At 43.5% G+C, this 17,723-nt stretch overlaps 1 protein-coding gene across 1 annotated transcript; it reads left to right on the plus strand.

Annotated features, from left to right (window-relative positions):
- Window positions 1–11,448: 11,448 nt before the first annotated feature.
- On the plus strand, window positions 11,449–17,519 carry LOC123090637 (DUF21 domain-containing protein At2g14520). The gene is made up of 11 exons (XM_044511957.1): window positions 11,449–11,739; window positions 12,518–12,594; window positions 12,675–12,758; window positions 12,830–12,943; window positions 13,033–13,119; window positions 14,022–14,161; window positions 14,292–14,379; window positions 15,149–15,222; window positions 15,706–15,839; window positions 15,953–16,194; window positions 17,158–17,519. The coding sequence occupies exons 1-11, from the start codon at window positions 11,562–11,564 to the stop codon at window positions 17,200–17,202; spliced, it is 1,263 nt and encodes a 420-aa protein (XP_044367892.1). The 5' UTR covers window positions 11,449–11,561; the 3' UTR covers window positions 17,203–17,519.
- The last annotated feature ends 204 nt before the right edge of the window (window positions 17,520–17,723 follow it).

Consider the following 17,723-nt stretch of genomic DNA (forward strand, 5'->3'; position numbering starts at 1 on the left):
TAAGATGCATAAAAAGATAAACATCACATGCAATCAATATAAGTGATATGATATGGTCATCATCATCTTGTGCTTGTGATCTCCATCTCCGAAGCACCGTCATGATCACCATCGTCACCGGCGCGACACCTTGATCTCCATCGTAGCATCGTTGTCGTCTCGCCAATCTTATGCTTCCACGACTATCACTACCGTTTAATAATAAAGTAAAGCATTACATCGCGATTGCATTGCATACAATAAAGCGACAACCATAAGGATCCTGCCAGTTGCCGATAACTCGGTTACAAAACATGATCATCTCATACAATAAAATTCAGCATCATGCCTTGACCATATCACATCACAACATGCCCTGCAAAAACAAGTTAGACGTCCTCTACTTTGTTGTTGCATGTTTTACGTGGCTGCTACGGGCTTAAGTAAGAACCAATCTCACCTACGCATCAAAACCACAACGATAGTTTGTCAAATAGACTCTATTTTAACCTTCTCAAGGACCGGGCGTAGCCATACTCGGTTCAACTAAAATTGGAGAGACAGTCGCCCGCAAGCCATCTATGTGCAAAGCACGTCGAGGGAACCGGTCTCGCGTAAGCGTACGCGTAAGGTTGGTCCGGGTCGTCTCGTCCAACAATACCGCCGAACCTAAGTATGACATGCTGGTAGGCAGTATGACTTGTATCGTCCACAACTCACTTGTGTTCTACTCGTGCATATAACATCAACATAAATAACCTAGGCTCGGATGCCACTGTTGGGTTTCATAGTAATTTCAAAAAATTTCCTACGCACACGCAAGATCATGTGATGCATAGCAACGAGGGGAGAGTGTTGTCTACGTACCCAACGCAGACCGACTGTGGAAGCGATGACACGACGTAGAGGAAGTAGTCGTATGTCTTCACGATCCAACCGATCAAGCACCGAAACTACGGCACCTCCGAGTTCGAGCACACGTTCAGCTCGATGACGATCCCCGGACTCCGATCCAGCAAAGTGTCGGGGAAGAGTTCCGTCAGCACGACGGCGTGGTGACGATCTTGATGAACTACAGCAGCAGGGCTTCGCCTAAACTCCGCTACAGTATTATCGAGGTATATGGTGGCAGGGGGCACCGCACACGGCTAAGGAATAGATCACGTGGATCAACTTGTTGTGTCTTTGGTGCTAGCCCTGCCCCTCTATTTATATGTTGAGCCCCGGGGTCGAAACTTGGAGCAAAAGCCTCCTCAAAGTCGGTTTTGCCCGAAAGGCAAGAGTCCCACTCGGACTCCAGGACCAAACGCCACAATCCTTGGCGTCTGGCCCAGACGCCATGGGCCTCGGCGTCTGGCCCAGGGCCAGACGCCAGGGTCTCCGGCGTTTGGCCCCCTGGCCTCCGCAAAACTCCTTTTTGCACCGATCTAAAGCCTCATGGGCTTGACCCCTTGGCCTAACCATATCATCCAATATATGAATCTTTACGTCTCGACCATTTCGAGACTCCTCGTCATGTCCCCGATCTCATCCGGGACTCCGAACTCCTTCGGTTCATCAAAACATGTAAACTCATAATATAACTGTCATCGTAACCTTAAGCGTGCGGACCCTACGGGTTCGAGAACAATGTAGACATGACCGAGACACGTCTCCGGTCAATAACCAATAGCGGGACCTGGATGCCCATATTGGCTCCTACATATTCTACGAAGATCTTTATCGGTCAGACCGCATAACAACATACGCTGTTCCCTTTGTCATCGGTATGTTACTTGCCCGAGATTCGATCGTCGGTATCCAATACCTAGTTCAATCTCGTTACTGGCAAGTCTCTTTACTCGTTCCGTAATACATCATCTCACAACTAACATATTAGTTGCAGTGCTTGCAAGGCTTATGTGATGTGCATTACCGAGAGGGCCCAGAGATACCTCTCCGACAATCGGAGTGACAAATCCTAATCTCGAAATACGCCAACCCAACATCTACTTTTGGAGACACCTGTAATGCTCCTTTATAATCACCCAGTTACGTTGTGACGTTTGGTAGCACCCAAAGTGTTCCTCCGGCAAACGGGAGTTGCATAATCTCATAGTCATAGGAACATGTATAAGTCATGAAGAAAGCAATAGCAACATACTAAACGATCAGGTGCTAAGCTAATGGAATGGGTCATGTCAATCAGATCATTCAACTAATGATGTGATCTCGTTACTCAAATAACAACTCATTGTTCATGGTCAGGAAACATAACCATCTTTGATTAACGAGCTAGTCAAGTAGAGGCATACTAGTGACACTTTGTTTGTCTATGTATTCACACATGTATTATGTTTCCGGTTAATACAATTCTAGCATGAATAATAAACATTTATCATGATTATAAGGAAATAAATAATAACTTTATTATTGCCTCTAGGTCATATTTCCTTCAGATGACGCCCCAATGGAGGACGAGTCGGCACCACCCTCCTCGTTTGTGCATGTCAGCCTCAGCATCAGCGAGGCCCGAGTGCACTACACGGACATGTCGTGGAAGGAGCAGGAGGCCAAGTTCCGACCGGCGCAGGCTGACCAGGCCTAAAACCTCAACCTCCTCGAGGAGCACCGGCGGGAAGGAGCAACTCGCCACCGGCACGACCATCGTGTCGGACATGGGCGTGGCAGAGCAGGAGGCATTGGTCGACTCCTACCGCTCGTCCGCGACATCCGCCGCGACTACTGGCGCTACCGCCTCCATCATGCGAAATTGGAGGCTACCTACAAGGAGTTGGACGAGGCGGCGGATGAGGTGTTCGGCAAGAGCGGCGATGAGGAGGACATCGCCAGCTCCGCAGAAGTCGCGCCGTGCCGCCACGACCACGAAGCCGGCACGTTCACGGGCGCCGTCGACAGCAAGGAAGCAGTTAGTGCATGGTAGGTCGTCGCCGCTCGGGTCCTAAGAATGCCACCGTGTCCTCCCCTCCCGTTGAAGTCAAGCTAGGTGGGTTGAACATCGTTGACCGGTTAGCCGCTTGGTAGCGGCATGAGGCAGACAACTTCACTTTCTAGGCTCATGGCTACGGAGGTGGAGGCTACGAAGGCAGAGCTGGAAAGCGCGGAGGCGGAACTAGCGAAGGCAAAGCAAAGGCCGGAGTTTCAGTTCTCAAGGCTCATGGCCGGACATGGGGAACGAGCGCCGACGATCATTTAGATTAGGTCTCGTATAGTTTTTAGTTAAAAATGTCCAAAATGTAATGAATTTCGTTCGGTTTATATGAAATCCGCCGCCTTTGCATGAATTTCGTCTGTTTAGTTCAAACAGTGGTTGAAAAATATGCGGGCATCATTGAATGGCCAGCTCCTGCATCTGTGTCCATGGACGGATGTCGAAGCAGATTTGCGGGTCAACATTGAAGATGCCCTTGGTGCATGCTTTCTGCTCCATGGTGGGAAAAGAAAATTACTTTTTACATTTTTAGCGCATCAAAATTGGGTTTCCTTCTCGGGTGCAAAAAAGTTAAATTTAATTCATGAGCACAGAGAACACATGTATTTTTATGTATATCCATAAACACATGATTAATGCAAATAATTCTAATTACACTTCCAAGAAGAAAGCAAGAGAGAAATGGCAAAATTGATGTGAATGATTCTAATTTAGGTGTTCAAACTGACGGCCACACGCTTTTTTTCTTAATGCCAATATGGCTTGTTTTATTAATTTAAATCACACTAACAACGCCAATTAACAACGATAAAATAAAGCTAGGGGGGGGGGTCATCTGCCCAAAAACACTTCTCTGAATTACACTCCTGGGCTAGCGTATGTGCGACACGGTTCGCTTCCCTTGGACAATATGTGAACTGAACGTTGTCGAACGAGCTTGCATGTATACATATGTCCTCGAATATTGGCGCTGCAGTTGTCGCAGAAAAACCTCCATTATGAAGAATATTAATAACTTCTGAACAATCTGATTGGATTACCAATTTCTGACACCCAAGTTGGTTTGCAAGATGAATTCCGTCCAAAACTGCTTGTGCTTCAGCAGTTGCCGCATCTATCGCGAAGGGAATGATCTGGGAGCCTGCTGCTAGGAATCTTCCCTTATCATCTCTAATCACCACGCCAGTAGCTTCAGAGCCCAAGTCAATGTCAAACTTTGCATCAACATTTACAGAGATAAATCCAATGGTCGCCCTATTCCAGATACTCGACTTTGGTTGGGACACTTTACCTGATGCTTTAACAAAATTTGACACCAAAACTTGAATTGATAGCGCTGCATGTGACGAGGACTGCATACTTTCTGCATGTACCCTCTGTCTTCTTCTCCACCAAATGTACCAAGCCGACGTTAAAATTGTTTCTCTTATGTACTCCCTCCGTCCGAAAATACTTGTCATTGAAATGGATGTATCTAGATGTATTTTAGTTCTAGATACATTCATTTTCATCCATTTTGAAGACGAGTAATTCCGAACGGAGGGGGTACTTCACAGATGCATCATTTGGATTCTTAAACCTCCCTGCTAACAAATAATCCAGAACAACACTACCAGACCGATCGACCTCGCAAGCTTCTTTGACCACTTCTATCAAAACTGAGTTTGACCCAAATTTCCTTTGCTTCCGCACACTGAAATAGAACATGCTTAATATCCTCGCAATATCTTTTGCAAACCGGGCATAGGTAATTATTCATAATATGACGGTTGGCCAATACACCATAACAAGGAAGAATGCCATGTAAACATTTCCAGGCGAAAATTTTCACCTTTGCTGGTGCTGTACATTTCCACATGTCTCTTCCAACATTGTTTAGCCCTGATGACCCCGCCCCATCCGATCGTTCCATGGATACACTGAATGTCGATTCCCACTCCATATGATATGCGGAACGAACTGAGAAGAGGCCATTCTTGTTAAATTTCCATGCCACAAAATCGCCCATACCATGCTGACTCAATGGAATCGCCAATATTTGTTGGACATCAACCTCCCAAAAGATACTAGGAATCAGATCAACATCCCATCTCCCTGTGCAAGGATCAATCAGTTCATAGACATATTTTTAGTAAGCAATGACCCTTAGGTGTTAACACCCTTCCAGAATTCCTACATGGAAGCCATGCATCCTCCCAGATCTCAATCAGTTGTCCATCTCCAACACGCCATATAGCCCCTTTATTAGAAGTGTTGAGACCAGACAATATACTCTGCCACGTGAAGGAAGAACCAGGTTTAAGTTTTGCATTAAGAATCTTACCATCAGGGTAATACTTACTCCTCAGAACTCTTGCACACAAGCTATCTGGTGCCTCTAGTAATCTTCAAATTTGCTTCGCAAGCATCGCCAAATTAAAACAATGACGGTCTCTAAACCCCATCCCTCCCCGAGATTTTGGGACACAAAGCTTCCACCAGGCAAACCAGTGCATCTTCTTATTACTGATGTCATCACCCCACCAACACTGCGCTATATGCCGGAAGAGCTTGGGCTACAGCTTTAAGTAGAACCTCTTTGCCCCCCCATAGATAAAGTTTTTTCTTTCCACCCTTGCACCAATAGACAAATCCTATCCACCGGGTATTGGAAATTATCACTCTTGTCTGCCCCCACCAACAATGGTAGACCCAGGTATTTTTCAGTCAAAGCCTCCACAAGAATATTAAGAGTTGTACACACCTCAACTCTTTTTTCAATTGTTGTATTTGGACTAAAATATATACTACATTTGGCTTCACTTACCATTTGTCCAGACGCACTACAGTATGATTGCAGAACATCTCTTAAAGAATTTGCATTGACCCCATCCGCTTTCATCAAAATCAAAGAATCATCGGCAAATAGAAGATGTGAAATTGGACGTACGATACCACGGTGACGCCTGCTCGCCGCTCCGGCGAGCCGGGTGAGTGACACGATACCCTAGCCGCCGCCTCCTCCTTCCTCCACAAAAAAGTTAGGGTTTCTACCTCCCGCCGCCGCCGCCGCAGGTCCGCCTCCTCTCCGGTGGCCCTAGGGCCATGGGGGCGCGGTGGATCTCGGCAAGGGCCGGCGGGAGGGCTCCGTTTTTAGTTGTTTCTTTCTGTTTTGCTAGGGTTTGTGTCCTCCTCAGGAAGACGAGACGGCGGCGGCTCCCTGAAGATGGAATAAAGGTCTCCCCGCCTAGTCCCCGTTCCGGTGGCGCGTCTAGCACCGTTGGTGGGCGTGTGGAGGTGTGTCTCCGGCGGATCTATCTTTGGTGGATTTGCTCGGATCTCGTCATTGTTCGTCTACGTTTGCGTGTCTTCGGATTGGATCTTTCTGATCTATGTTATTCTTCATCTGCGGCGGTTGCTGTTCTGGTGCGCTGGTCCTATGGGGCCTTAGCACGACGACTTCCCGACTGTCTACTACAACAAGTTGTGCCCGACTCCGGCGATGAAGGAGCGATGACGGCGGCGCGCCTTCGGCTCGCTTCAGTGCTGGTAGTCATCGCTAGGTGGTCTATGGATCTGGATGTAATTTTTATTATTTCTGGTATTCGTTGTACTGCCATGATTGAAGATGAATAGATCAGAAATTTTCTCACAAAAAAAAAAGAAACTAAGGGTGCATCTCGGCAGACCTTCACCCCTTCTAACATTCCTCTCTCTTCTGCATCCAAAAGTAAGATAGATAAACCCTCTGCCACCAATAGGAATAGATATGGGCTAAATGGGTCGCCCTTGTCGTAGGCCTCGAGATGGAGTAAACCTTTCTGTTACCGGTGAATTAAACCTCACTGAATAAGTCACAGATTTAGCGCATCCATAATTAGATGTACCAATCTCACATCAAATCCCATCTTCAGCATGATACCTTCAAGAAAACACCATTCCACACGGTCATAAGCCTTGTGCATATCTAGTTTCACCGCACAAAGACCATGATTCCCTTTTTTCTTCTTTATTCTCTGAACACTCTCATAAGCCACCAAAACATTACCAATTATTAATCTGCCCGGGACAAAAGCACTTTGGGCTTCTCCAATTACCTCTGGTAATATAGCTTTCAATCTTTTAGCTAGCATTTTACTCCACCTTGTACACAACGTTACATAAAGATATTGGCCGAAATTGCGATAATTTCTCTGGATTATCCACCTTCGGAATTAACACTATAACTGTGTCATTCCAACCTTCTGGTATAACAGAATTATTCACGGCCTCCAACACCTCCTTAACCAAGTCCTCTTCTAACATGACCCAAAACCTCTTAAAAAAAGCAGCATGCAATCCATCAGGTCCCGGTGCTTTCAAATCACCTAAATCAAAAAGAGCTTTCTTCACCTTCTCGGCCATGAAAGGAGTAAGCAGATGAACATTCATAGCCGGTGTCACTCTAGGTTTAACTTTATTTAGCACATCCTGATTTGCTACCTGAATCTCTGATGTGAATAGGCCCGAGAAATAATCAGTAATTAAAGCAGCTAAATTGTCATTACCTTCCACTGCATTCCCATTGTCATCCAGCAATATTTTAATTAAATTTCGTTTCTTCCAAGCTGTAGCGAAATTAGTGTTCCTATCCCCTTGGCGCAACCAGTTTGCCCGACCCCGTGGCAGCCAAAAGATTTCTTCTTGTTCAAAAATATCCTCCAGCATCACCAAGATTTGTTTCTGTCTCTCCAACGCCTCATCAGACATGGGTCCTCTTGTTAATTCTTCTAGCTCGGCCTTCAGTTTCTCTATTCTTTTCCTTGGCTTTTTTAGGACTTTTCTATCCCATCGATGGAGATCCCCATGAACCTGTTCAAGAGTTTCCATGATTAATTTACCATTGCACTTAGCCTTTTCCCAAGCGTTACTTACAACCTCCTCTACTGTCGGTTCTTGAAGCCAGCGTGCTTCAAATCGCTTTGTAGTTTGGTTACGCTTTGTATATGGCTCTTAGCCATACGTCGGTCGGCGGTGGGTGACCAAACTAGTAAAGACAAACAAACCCAGCATAAGTAAGATACACATGCGGCTCACAGGATGCAAAGTGTACGTGCAGCTCCACCGATGTCTTTAGGCTTTAGCACCGCCTCATGTAATTATCAATCTGCACCAATAATAATCGTCGGTTCAATATTGACTATAACCCATTGCATTTGTGCAGTCATTTTCATAGCCTTTAAGAAGCTGCAGAGAGGACATGGTGCGGTTAGAAGTCGAAGTCACCATGATTTGTGGTAGCAATATCTTATTTTCAGTACCAACTTTTTCTCCTATTTAGTTGCCTTTATTAGTTAATGTTGAGGGGAAAAACGGCTACATGAATCAACGTGATTTTAAGCTCTTTCCGTCTTTTCGCGTAGGCAGAGAAAATTAGGTGCAACACTGGCTAGCTGCCCCTGGAAACTGGAAAGCGTTGCATAATTGCACATAATCTATTGGCTACTTTTTTTTCTCTAAGGAATGACTTTTGCTGCTTGGCGCTTTAGACTTTATATATGTGGGAATCCGTCTCTTCGCGAATTCAGCCGAAGGAGGCCCAAATAAAAGCAAGATATGTTTAAAGAAAAAAATATTACATAAATTTTGTCTCGCGGTTAGCAAAGTACATTTTTTAATCTCTAAACTCTACAATTGAACTAATTTAACCCTAGACTTTTCACAATAATCAGTTGCCCCACTTGTCAAAACAATAATAACTGATGACATGGCCGTGGTTTGACACACGTCATAGCCTATTCATATCAGAAACATCAGAATAAAAATACTACAAAATATTAAAAAATAATAAGATAAATAAACACAAAAGCCACTGTTCTAATGGTTATATAAGTTTCACAGCTAAATTAACATGCAAAAGGTTGTTACTTTCTACTTTGGCAACATTATCATATTTTATCTAAAATCCTCTTGTTGCTTTAGTTTATCGTCTAGACAATTGGTTTTGATCGGCAAATATCCATTGGTTCTTTAATTTATATATGAAGTGTGGTGCACTCTTTCGGCAAATATTCATCGGTTCTTCAATCATCAAGGTGGATTTTCGGATGTTTGGTTTTTCTTATACTAGAAGTATTTATGTTCTTTGTTGAAAAAAATAAAAGAATGTCTAGATCTACAATAATAAGCATACAAAGGTATTTTACAACAACTTGGCATATTATGTGGTTATAAGATAAATTGACATTGCCTATTTTCAACTGCTATCTACAAGTTCATAGTGTCAAAAAACGTCATACATTATGGGACGAAGGAAGTATTTTTTATGTAAATGTATACAACGCTGGTTTTTAGTAAGCTTTATTAGAAGTCGGTTTCTTAAACCGCATGCATCTACCCTACTAGAACCTACTCCCTCTGGTTCAAAGTTAAGTGGCATTTTTATATCGGTATGATATTTGGCATGAAACTTTGATAATTAGTTTATACCATAGTACATCTATATAACAAAGTAGAATTTATGTATATTGGAGACAATTTTTCAAGACAAATATGTACACATCGTTTTAAATTTTAAAATATAATAAATTAAAATCGTATTACTAGTCAATTTTAACAGGACATGAATGGAAGTGTGTTGGAAGCGCCACTTATTTGTGAACTAGATAGAGTATTACTATATTTGTTTCTTCAATTCCTAGTCAAATAAGGGTCTATTTGATTCATTATAAAAATTGCCTATTTGATTCACTAGGATCCATTAGTGCTGAATTGAAGAAGCACATCATTTGGATGTCATTACCTATGTATGTAGTGGTATAAGTTGTATGACTTGATTGCACATTGGGGAATCCATGGATTTCACTACATTATACTAGGGAAAACATATGAACTGTTTTAATTTTTCTATATGTACTTTAGACACAAAGAGAAAAATCATGAGACCAAACTCAATCAATAGAAAAATCTATGGTATACAACCATAGATTTCCAGCAATGAGTATAACACAAATGTGTGCATGCACACGCACACAAATATGCACCTACGGACACACATCCATACTGAATATACGAAAATCGCGAAGATTTATTAATGAAGTCAACCCGTGCATCTCAATGTTGACGAGAAGATGTCACCCATGGAAAGAATAGTTTCTCTCATACTACGTTAAAGCGTATAATATGATCACCCTTCAGACTTCTAACCTCGGTCACATGTCTTCCACATTCCTAGTGAATTGATGAACACGGTATGTAGCAACATGGTACTAACAAATTAGCCAAAGTTACACAAATCATTTACTTAGATCAAGACATCATGTACTCCCTCCGTTCCATAATATAAAACTTTTTTCAAGCTAACATAACTTGAAAAACGTTCTTACATTATGAGACAAAGAAAGTATTAAATAGCAGCTTCCTAACAGTCACGGCCCCGTTCTCCCTTCTCAGCAGCCACGGTCGCCTCCTACTCCTCTCTTCGTTGCTAGAGGGTAGCTACTGGGCTAAGCCTAGTCACCGAAAGCTCGAATTTACTTGAACTCTATCTTTGGAGTGAAAAAACAGGATCCTGCTTTTGGTGGATGGATCTGAAAACGATAACGCTTGAGCGTCGCTCCTTTTCTATATGTGTTGCTGCTAGATAGTATTTCTTGTTGTCCTTATGATGTCAAATGATGGCTAGTGTGGAACTGTGGATGGTCGTTGTTGTAATTCGTCGATCGATGTTTCAATTGTTTTGTAGTTTTTTGTGTCATCGTTCACTTTGTCATAGCTTCAATCATTTATTGTTTGGGTGTGGCCAGGTCTCAGTCAACTGAGATTTAATCAAGTCCCAGTCAAATGACATACCATATTAAAGAGAGAAAAGCTATTTTTTTTCTTCAGGATCTCAATGTAAGATCTTACGGATACAACATTGACTCAGTCGACTAAGACTTAGTAAGACTCTTACTGTTTTGCTTTCTGCGAACGTAATTTGCTGTATATATGTGTGCGTTGATGACTTGATGTTAGGTATGAGCGTACATTCTCGTCATGGAGACGTGGGGTGCGCACGGTACGTTGGAAACAGCCCACGATGCTACTAGCGCGGTGCAGCCTCGTAGTCGTAGGTCGTAGCTGTGGTGGCATCAGATGCCGAGCACCGGCCACGTACGGTGGATCGAGCACGTAGTAGTATCGCAACGGCCGACGCGCGCGGGGTACCACGCCTCGAATCATGCACACGCGGCCAGCATGCAAGCAACGTACCAACGTCGTGGAGCCGGTCCATAGGCCAGCTTATATATTTTGTCACATGTGCAGCACACCACACGTTCTTCTTTTAGGCCCTGTTCGGCCATTCTCCACGGAGCGAAGCGCGCGAAGCAGCGTTTAATCAACTCCGCCTAAAAAAAAGCAATTTCCGCGGGCACACTCCCGCTCGCTGCCCGGCGGGCCCGCCCAACCGCCAGCCAGGGACCACCCAGAGCCTCCCCGCCAGGCCCACATGTCATGGCGACACGCGTCCCCACCCCCTCGGGCCACGGCCGCCCCGTCGCGTCGCCTCACTCGTCTTCTTCACACGCCGAGTCCAAATAGCGAAACGGCTCACTGGAAAAGGGGAGAAAAAACAGAGCTCAATAACTTCGGAGAGGCGTGGCGGGGAGGGGAAGGAAGGGAGGAAGCTCGTCGGCGGCGGCGGCGGCGGATGGCGGTGGAGTACCGGTGCTGCGGGGGCCCCTTCTTCGAGCACATCGCCGTCATCGTGGTGCTGGTGCTCTTCGCGGGGCTCATGTCCGGGCTCACCCTCGGCCTCATGTCCCTCAGCCTCGTCGACCTCGAGGTCCTCGCCAAGTCCGGCACCGACAAGGACCGCAAGTACGCAGGTGGTGCCGCCATTTTCCCCTCCCCCGCCCCGCCCCCATTCCCGCGCGCGCTCCACCTCCCCGCGCCCGATTCGGTACTACTACTATTTTAGTTTGGGCTCGCCATTTCGTCGGACAGCTCCCAGGCGTCGGCCCCGCCGAGAAAATCACGCGGTGAATGTTGGGGGCGTGGTGCTGTGACTCTGCGAGGAGGCTGGTGGATCGTGTCGATTTTCCATCCACGGGGATCCCTGTCCAGAACTACTAGAGGATTGTTCGGCGGTGGTCCGGGGTGGACCGGAAGTCCCGGAACTTGTAGGAGTGCTTTCCTTTTTTTTTTCTTTCTTTCTTGTCTTCTTCGATGAATTCATGCTGTTCATCGGGAGGCCTGGTCACCTCGTCAGTTTGTTCGCGTCCTGTTCAAGTAGACAGAGATGGTGACACATGGTACGCTCGGTGCGCTGGCTTGTTCTTTCGGAAAGTGAGAGGTCGTAGCACTGGCACAGTACAAGGGGGAGGGGGGAGGGGGAATGGAAAATTCTGTGAGATGGCGTCTGTCAGCACAAGTTAGGGAAAAAATAATTCTCTGGTCTTCTTATAATCCTGTTCTTTTTTTGTCGCTTATTGAACCCTGATATAACTGGACACTGATGATGAATTCTAGGCTGTTTCTTTAGTTGACTGATGAAATGTAAAGCACGCCCACTACCTTGTTCTTAACGAGACACATGTTTCGAATGCAAACAGAGGCATATAATGTCGTGTCTTATGTGCTAATAACAACATTTTCTGTTTGCAGCTAAGATATTGCCTGTGGTGAAAAACCAGCACCTTCTGCTATGCACTCTTCTGATCTGCAACGCTGTGGCTATGGAGGTGCTCTTCTTGATTTTCAGGCCACCCCTCTATGTAAATGAAGTACAGTAACTGATAACATACTCCTTTGTGCATATCAGGCATTGCCGATCTTCCTTGATAGCCTGGTGACTGCTTGGGGTGCTGTTTTGATCTCTGTGACATTGATCCTGCTGTTCGGCGAGGTGAGTGGTAAAAACTTTACCTGTGATGCGCAAATGCATGGTATGGTATGCTAATAGTTGGGTGTAAACAGATCATACCACAATCTATCTGCTCACGGTATGGGCTGGCAATTGGTGCCTCGGTTGCTCCACTAGTCCGAGTTCTTGTTTGGATATGTTTCCCTGTTGCATATCCGATCGCCAAGGTACTACTATGCTCCTAGACTCGGTGCAATTATCTACAGGACAAGTTCTCGAACATTCATGATTTGAACTTTTGCCCTTTCTGTTTCAGCTGCTGGACCATATGCTTGGCCACGGTAAAGCAGCACTCTTCCGTAGAGCTGAGCTAAAAACACTTGTGACACTGCACGGAAATGAGGTAACATAACTGATTATCTGATCTTGTAAAATGAAATACCATGAGACTGCGTTGATCTTAGACAGTTGCAATGTATTTATTTCTGTCTATATCTAAGTAGATGTTGAGGCCCACTTTTCTCTTCCTGTGCACCGTCTATCTAGGAAACATGATGTAGGGTCACACACATTATGTAGTGTCTGCCTAGTAAATGCAATTTTGGACACCTTCATGATAGCAGTTTGTATATCTTAAATAGAATCCACATTCCTTAAATACTGTAAGCATTTTCGGAACATAGTGATATACTCCGCCAAAAAAAATTGCGCATGAAACAGAGAATATGTTAGTGACCTGTGAAGTCTGAATATCTTTGATGTGCAGACGGTGGTTGGTCTGTGGTAGGATACAGAGAGGATCACATTCACAAGTAGCTATAAATACTGATAGGGATGGATTTCACAGAACTTGGCATGTGGGTTCTAGATGCTAGTTTGGATGATAGTGATTGTAGCTACAAGAACATATACAATCCATTACCCCAACCAGAGGTTCCAAACGATGGTGATCTGCTGGTCTACACGTTTACTCTCTGGATTTGTCTGAGATTTATTAGCAGAACGAACTTGATTCATGACAATCTGGTCACCAAATAACCGAGGATACATGCTGCTTCGTCACATGGAAGATCAAGGGGCGATACAAGTGGTCGGACCCTGCACAAGCGGGAGCTATGTGCACCGGGCTGCCCTTTACCTTGATGCATCTTAATATATTTTTTGCTTTTGCAAGCCAGTATATTTGTCACTGAACACACCCTAAATAATCCTTGTCACCATTTATTTTATTTACAAGGCATGCCACTTTATCCTCTTTAGCCTGCATTGCAGTTTTTAACTCCGACTTATCTTATTACTAAACAGGCTGGTAAAGGTGGAGAGTTAACCCACGATGAAACAACTATAATAGCTGGCGCTCTTGAGCTCAGTGAAAAGAAAGCTAAAGATGCTATGACACCTCTTTGTGATACATTTGTGATTGATATAAATGCAAAGCTCGACAGGTACTGGATTGTCTTATTGAACAAGAATCCAATTAAACATTGGCTACAGTTATGCATGTTTTTCTTTTGTTAAAATGCATGATGTTCTGTTTAGCACATAGTTCAATCATTTGTGTTCTCTTCTGTGCAGGAAACTAATGCAAGAGGTCATTGAGAAAGGTCATAGCAGAGTGCCAGTTTATTATGAAAAGGATACAAACATTATTGGATTGATATTGGTAATGCTATATTCTGCTTTCGAAAACAATGATTATGCAATTTTGTAACAAGTTTTTATTTGGATGAAATGTTTTTAATTTTCTGTTTCCTGGGATTTAGCACCTATCAGTTTGTTCCTTGTTGGAGAATGATACTTGAGCAGGACAGGATTTCTAAAATCGACCAGGATCTTTAGTTTCTGTCCAGATAGAAATCCATGTTTTTTATTCTGTGGGTAAAAGGCAGGTCACTGGTGGGCACTGTGGTTGCCAACCCTGGGCCAGTAGTTTGGTATTTGTATGATTGAAGTACAGAGTCAGATCAGAGTGGATGCTTCTGTAGTCGCGTACCTGTATTTGAACTAGGATAGCATATCCTCTTCAATACAGGTGACTGTATTGTGGTGCACAAGTGAGCATACTTTGTGAGGGAAGGCATTACATTTTGCATGCTGTCATTGGCTATCATGTAGTGATACTACGTTTTTTTTAGTCATTAACAGAATTTCAACTTCTAATTTATATGAGGCACGATAATTTAAATTTGTAATTATACGTCAAACCAGACAGCATGCCTGACCTTATGTTTGCACCTTTTACAAGAAGTGTTTTTTGCTGTAGTTATCTCCTCGTATCTGATCAATATGTTTTGGAAATCCTGCACGTATAGATATAATTATGATGTGGCTATAGATTTTGGTTATTTTATTTTCTTTTATATACAACGAATGTAACTATTTCATGTGGGCAATTTATTGTACTAACCTGCCTTTGTGTTATATATTTTCAGGTGAAGAATTTATTATCCATTAACCCTGATGATGAAATTCCCATAAAGAGTGTAACCATCCGCAAAATTCCTCGGTATGATATAAAACTATAAGTAGCTATTTTTTCCCAAAATTTTGGTAGATATATATATGTTGCTTAATATAGTCAAGTAACTTTTGTTCTATGCAATTATTAATATGGCTGTGAATCATTGGTCTGTAATTAAAATACGAAGGGCTGTCAATGGCTGGTCTATATAAGTCAAAATACAAACAAAGGGATCTCATTCTTGCTTCATATATCTGCTCAAGTAAACTTGTCTTCTCCTTCCGTTAAATAACACTTTAAGGTGGATTCAGAATTAACAGAGATGGTCTATACTAGAGTTGCAGACGAGTTTTGTTGTCCTTGTCATGTGGATAATATGAATAGAAATTTCGAAAATTCTCAATGAAATGAATGAAGTGGAATACATGAACAGAAGGACATGTATTTTTGTTCATTGAAAATTCTGGAGTCGTGTACCAAGTATTTGTATGTACAGCTTACATCTCTGCACCTTGTTAAATAATTCAGCGTTTCAGAAGACATGCCCCTGTATGACATCCTAAACGAATTCCAGAAGGGCCACAGCCACATGGCGGTTGTCATAAAGCAAAACATTCCAAGCTACCCAGCTAAGCAGCCCAGCATCGATGGCGGATCTCTTGGTGAGCAGCTCCAAGGCAGTCCGTGCTTCTTCCGAACTTGCATGTCGCACTCATATATAAACTGCCGCCGTCCAGTTCTCTCAGTTTCTCTTTGTTGTCCTTCCTTTTAACAGAGGTCGCCATCGCCATCGACGAGAAGCAGGGTGAGAAGGTTGCGAAGAATCTCACCCCGCTGCGGAGGTGGAAGAGCTACCCCAACACCCTGAACTCTAATACAGGAAGCAGGAGGGGGAAATGGTCCAAAGATCAGTCGGACGTTCTCCAAGTGCACGAAGAGCCGTTGCCCATGCTGAGCGAGGATGAAGAAGCCGTCGGGATCATAACCATGGAGGATGTCATCGAAGAACTGCTGCAGGTTAGTGCTCGCAAAGAGCTCGTCATTTTCACCTTCTCCAACACATGCTGACTTACACTTGTTACAAAGGATGATACACCCTTGGTTCCTAAATACTCCCTCCGTCCCAAAATTCTTGTCTTAGATTCGTCTAGATACGGATGTATCTAATACAAAAACATGACTTGATACATCCGTATTTAGACAAATCTAAGACAAGAATTTTGGGACGGAGGGAGTACTCTATAAGACAGGTTAGAGATTTCAATATGGACTACATATGGAGCAAAATGAGTGAATCTACACTCTAAAATATGTCTATGTACATCATATCCGTATGTAGTCTGTATTGAAATATCTAAAAGGGCTTATATTTAGAAACGTAGGGAGTAAGCGACATTTCAAATCCACGCTCATAATGATGGTTCTCCTTGTCAACAACATAAGACGTGCTGTACTTGACTGACGACCGTTCTACCAAACCTGTTGATCAATGTGGCGTAGACCATTGGTTGCTTTAAGGTCAAGCATGTATAGACTGTTTTTTGGAAGCAGATTTGTAGCACCCGGGTGCTCCACATCCCTATACGAACATTGAATTCAAAAAAATACGGAGAAATTTGAAAAAACCCCTGAGATTTTGGGATATCAAACCTGGGGTCCCGATATACTTTCGTGTGAAATTTCGTGGCAAAGAAGACAAAATTTTCCTATGTATAGAAAAAAACTGTTTGGATGGATTTTTGTTCGGGCAATATTTCCTTCTCCACGGATATGTTTCCCGGTATTTTTTCACAAAATTTCACACGGGAGTATATTGTGAACCCAGGTTTCATATCCCCAAATTTTAGTTTTTTTTTTTGGATTTTTTGGGTATTTTTTACGATTAATATTCATAGAGGGGTGTGGAGCACCCAGGAACTCCTGTGTATTTTCCCTGTTTTTTGCAGTACTATATTAACTGTTTTCTTTTGTGGTGCCCAGGAGGAGATATACGACGAAACCGACGTACATGTTGAGGAGCAATAACACATTGCTTGCTAGGGTTCACGCACACCATAAACACGCGGTTTTGGTTGGCACCAGAAGCAAAGTTGCGTGCCACGCCAGTTTTTTTGTGAAGAGGGGGAGAACAATTTATGTATGTATAATAGCGTGACGTTGTACTGCATGTGAATAGACAGAGACACCGCGAATATTATCAGTTCGTTGTACTGCATGTGAATATTTTTTACATTATTCATTATCTCACTGATACCCATGATGTGGAATTCATCCTTAGGTATGACTGATTACCCTCCATGGTAATATTTTGATCCATAGATGCAATATAATGTCTTGCGTCATGAGAGGGCATTACCAGTTTACCACATCCCTATACATTTGATTAGCTGCACTTTTATTGCTTAGTCAAATAGCTAATACATGATTATCGTCCTAAGTGTAAACATGGTTGATATACATTTATTGTACTTAGCACATAAAAATGGCCAATGGAGTATTAACATCGTCCTCAAAAAAACTCGAAGTTATTTCCTGGCACACGAACT

The sequence above is a fragment of the Triticum aestivum genome, chromosome 4B, assembly GCF_018294505.1.
Source record: "Triticum aestivum cultivar Chinese Spring chromosome 4B, IWGSC CS RefSeq v2.1, whole genome shotgun sequence".
In the NCBI taxonomy this organism is placed as follows: Eukaryota; Viridiplantae; Streptophyta; class Magnoliopsida; order Poales; family Poaceae; genus Triticum; species Triticum aestivum.

Bases quoted from the DNA above. Each gene is read 5' to 3' on its own strand.
- LOC123090637 (XM_044511957.1), top strand. From the start codon at position 11,562: ATGGCGGTGGAGTACCGGTGCTGCGGGGGCCCCTTCTTCGAGCACATC. The intron at 11,740-12,517 runs GTGGTGCCGCCA...TTCTGTTTGCAG, and splicing joins CAAGGACCGCAAGTACGCAG to CTAAGATATTGCCTGTGGTG. The intron at 12,759-12,829 runs GTGAGTGGTAAA...GGGTGTAAACAG, and splicing joins TGATCCTGCTGTTCGGCGAG to ATCATACCACAATCTATCTG.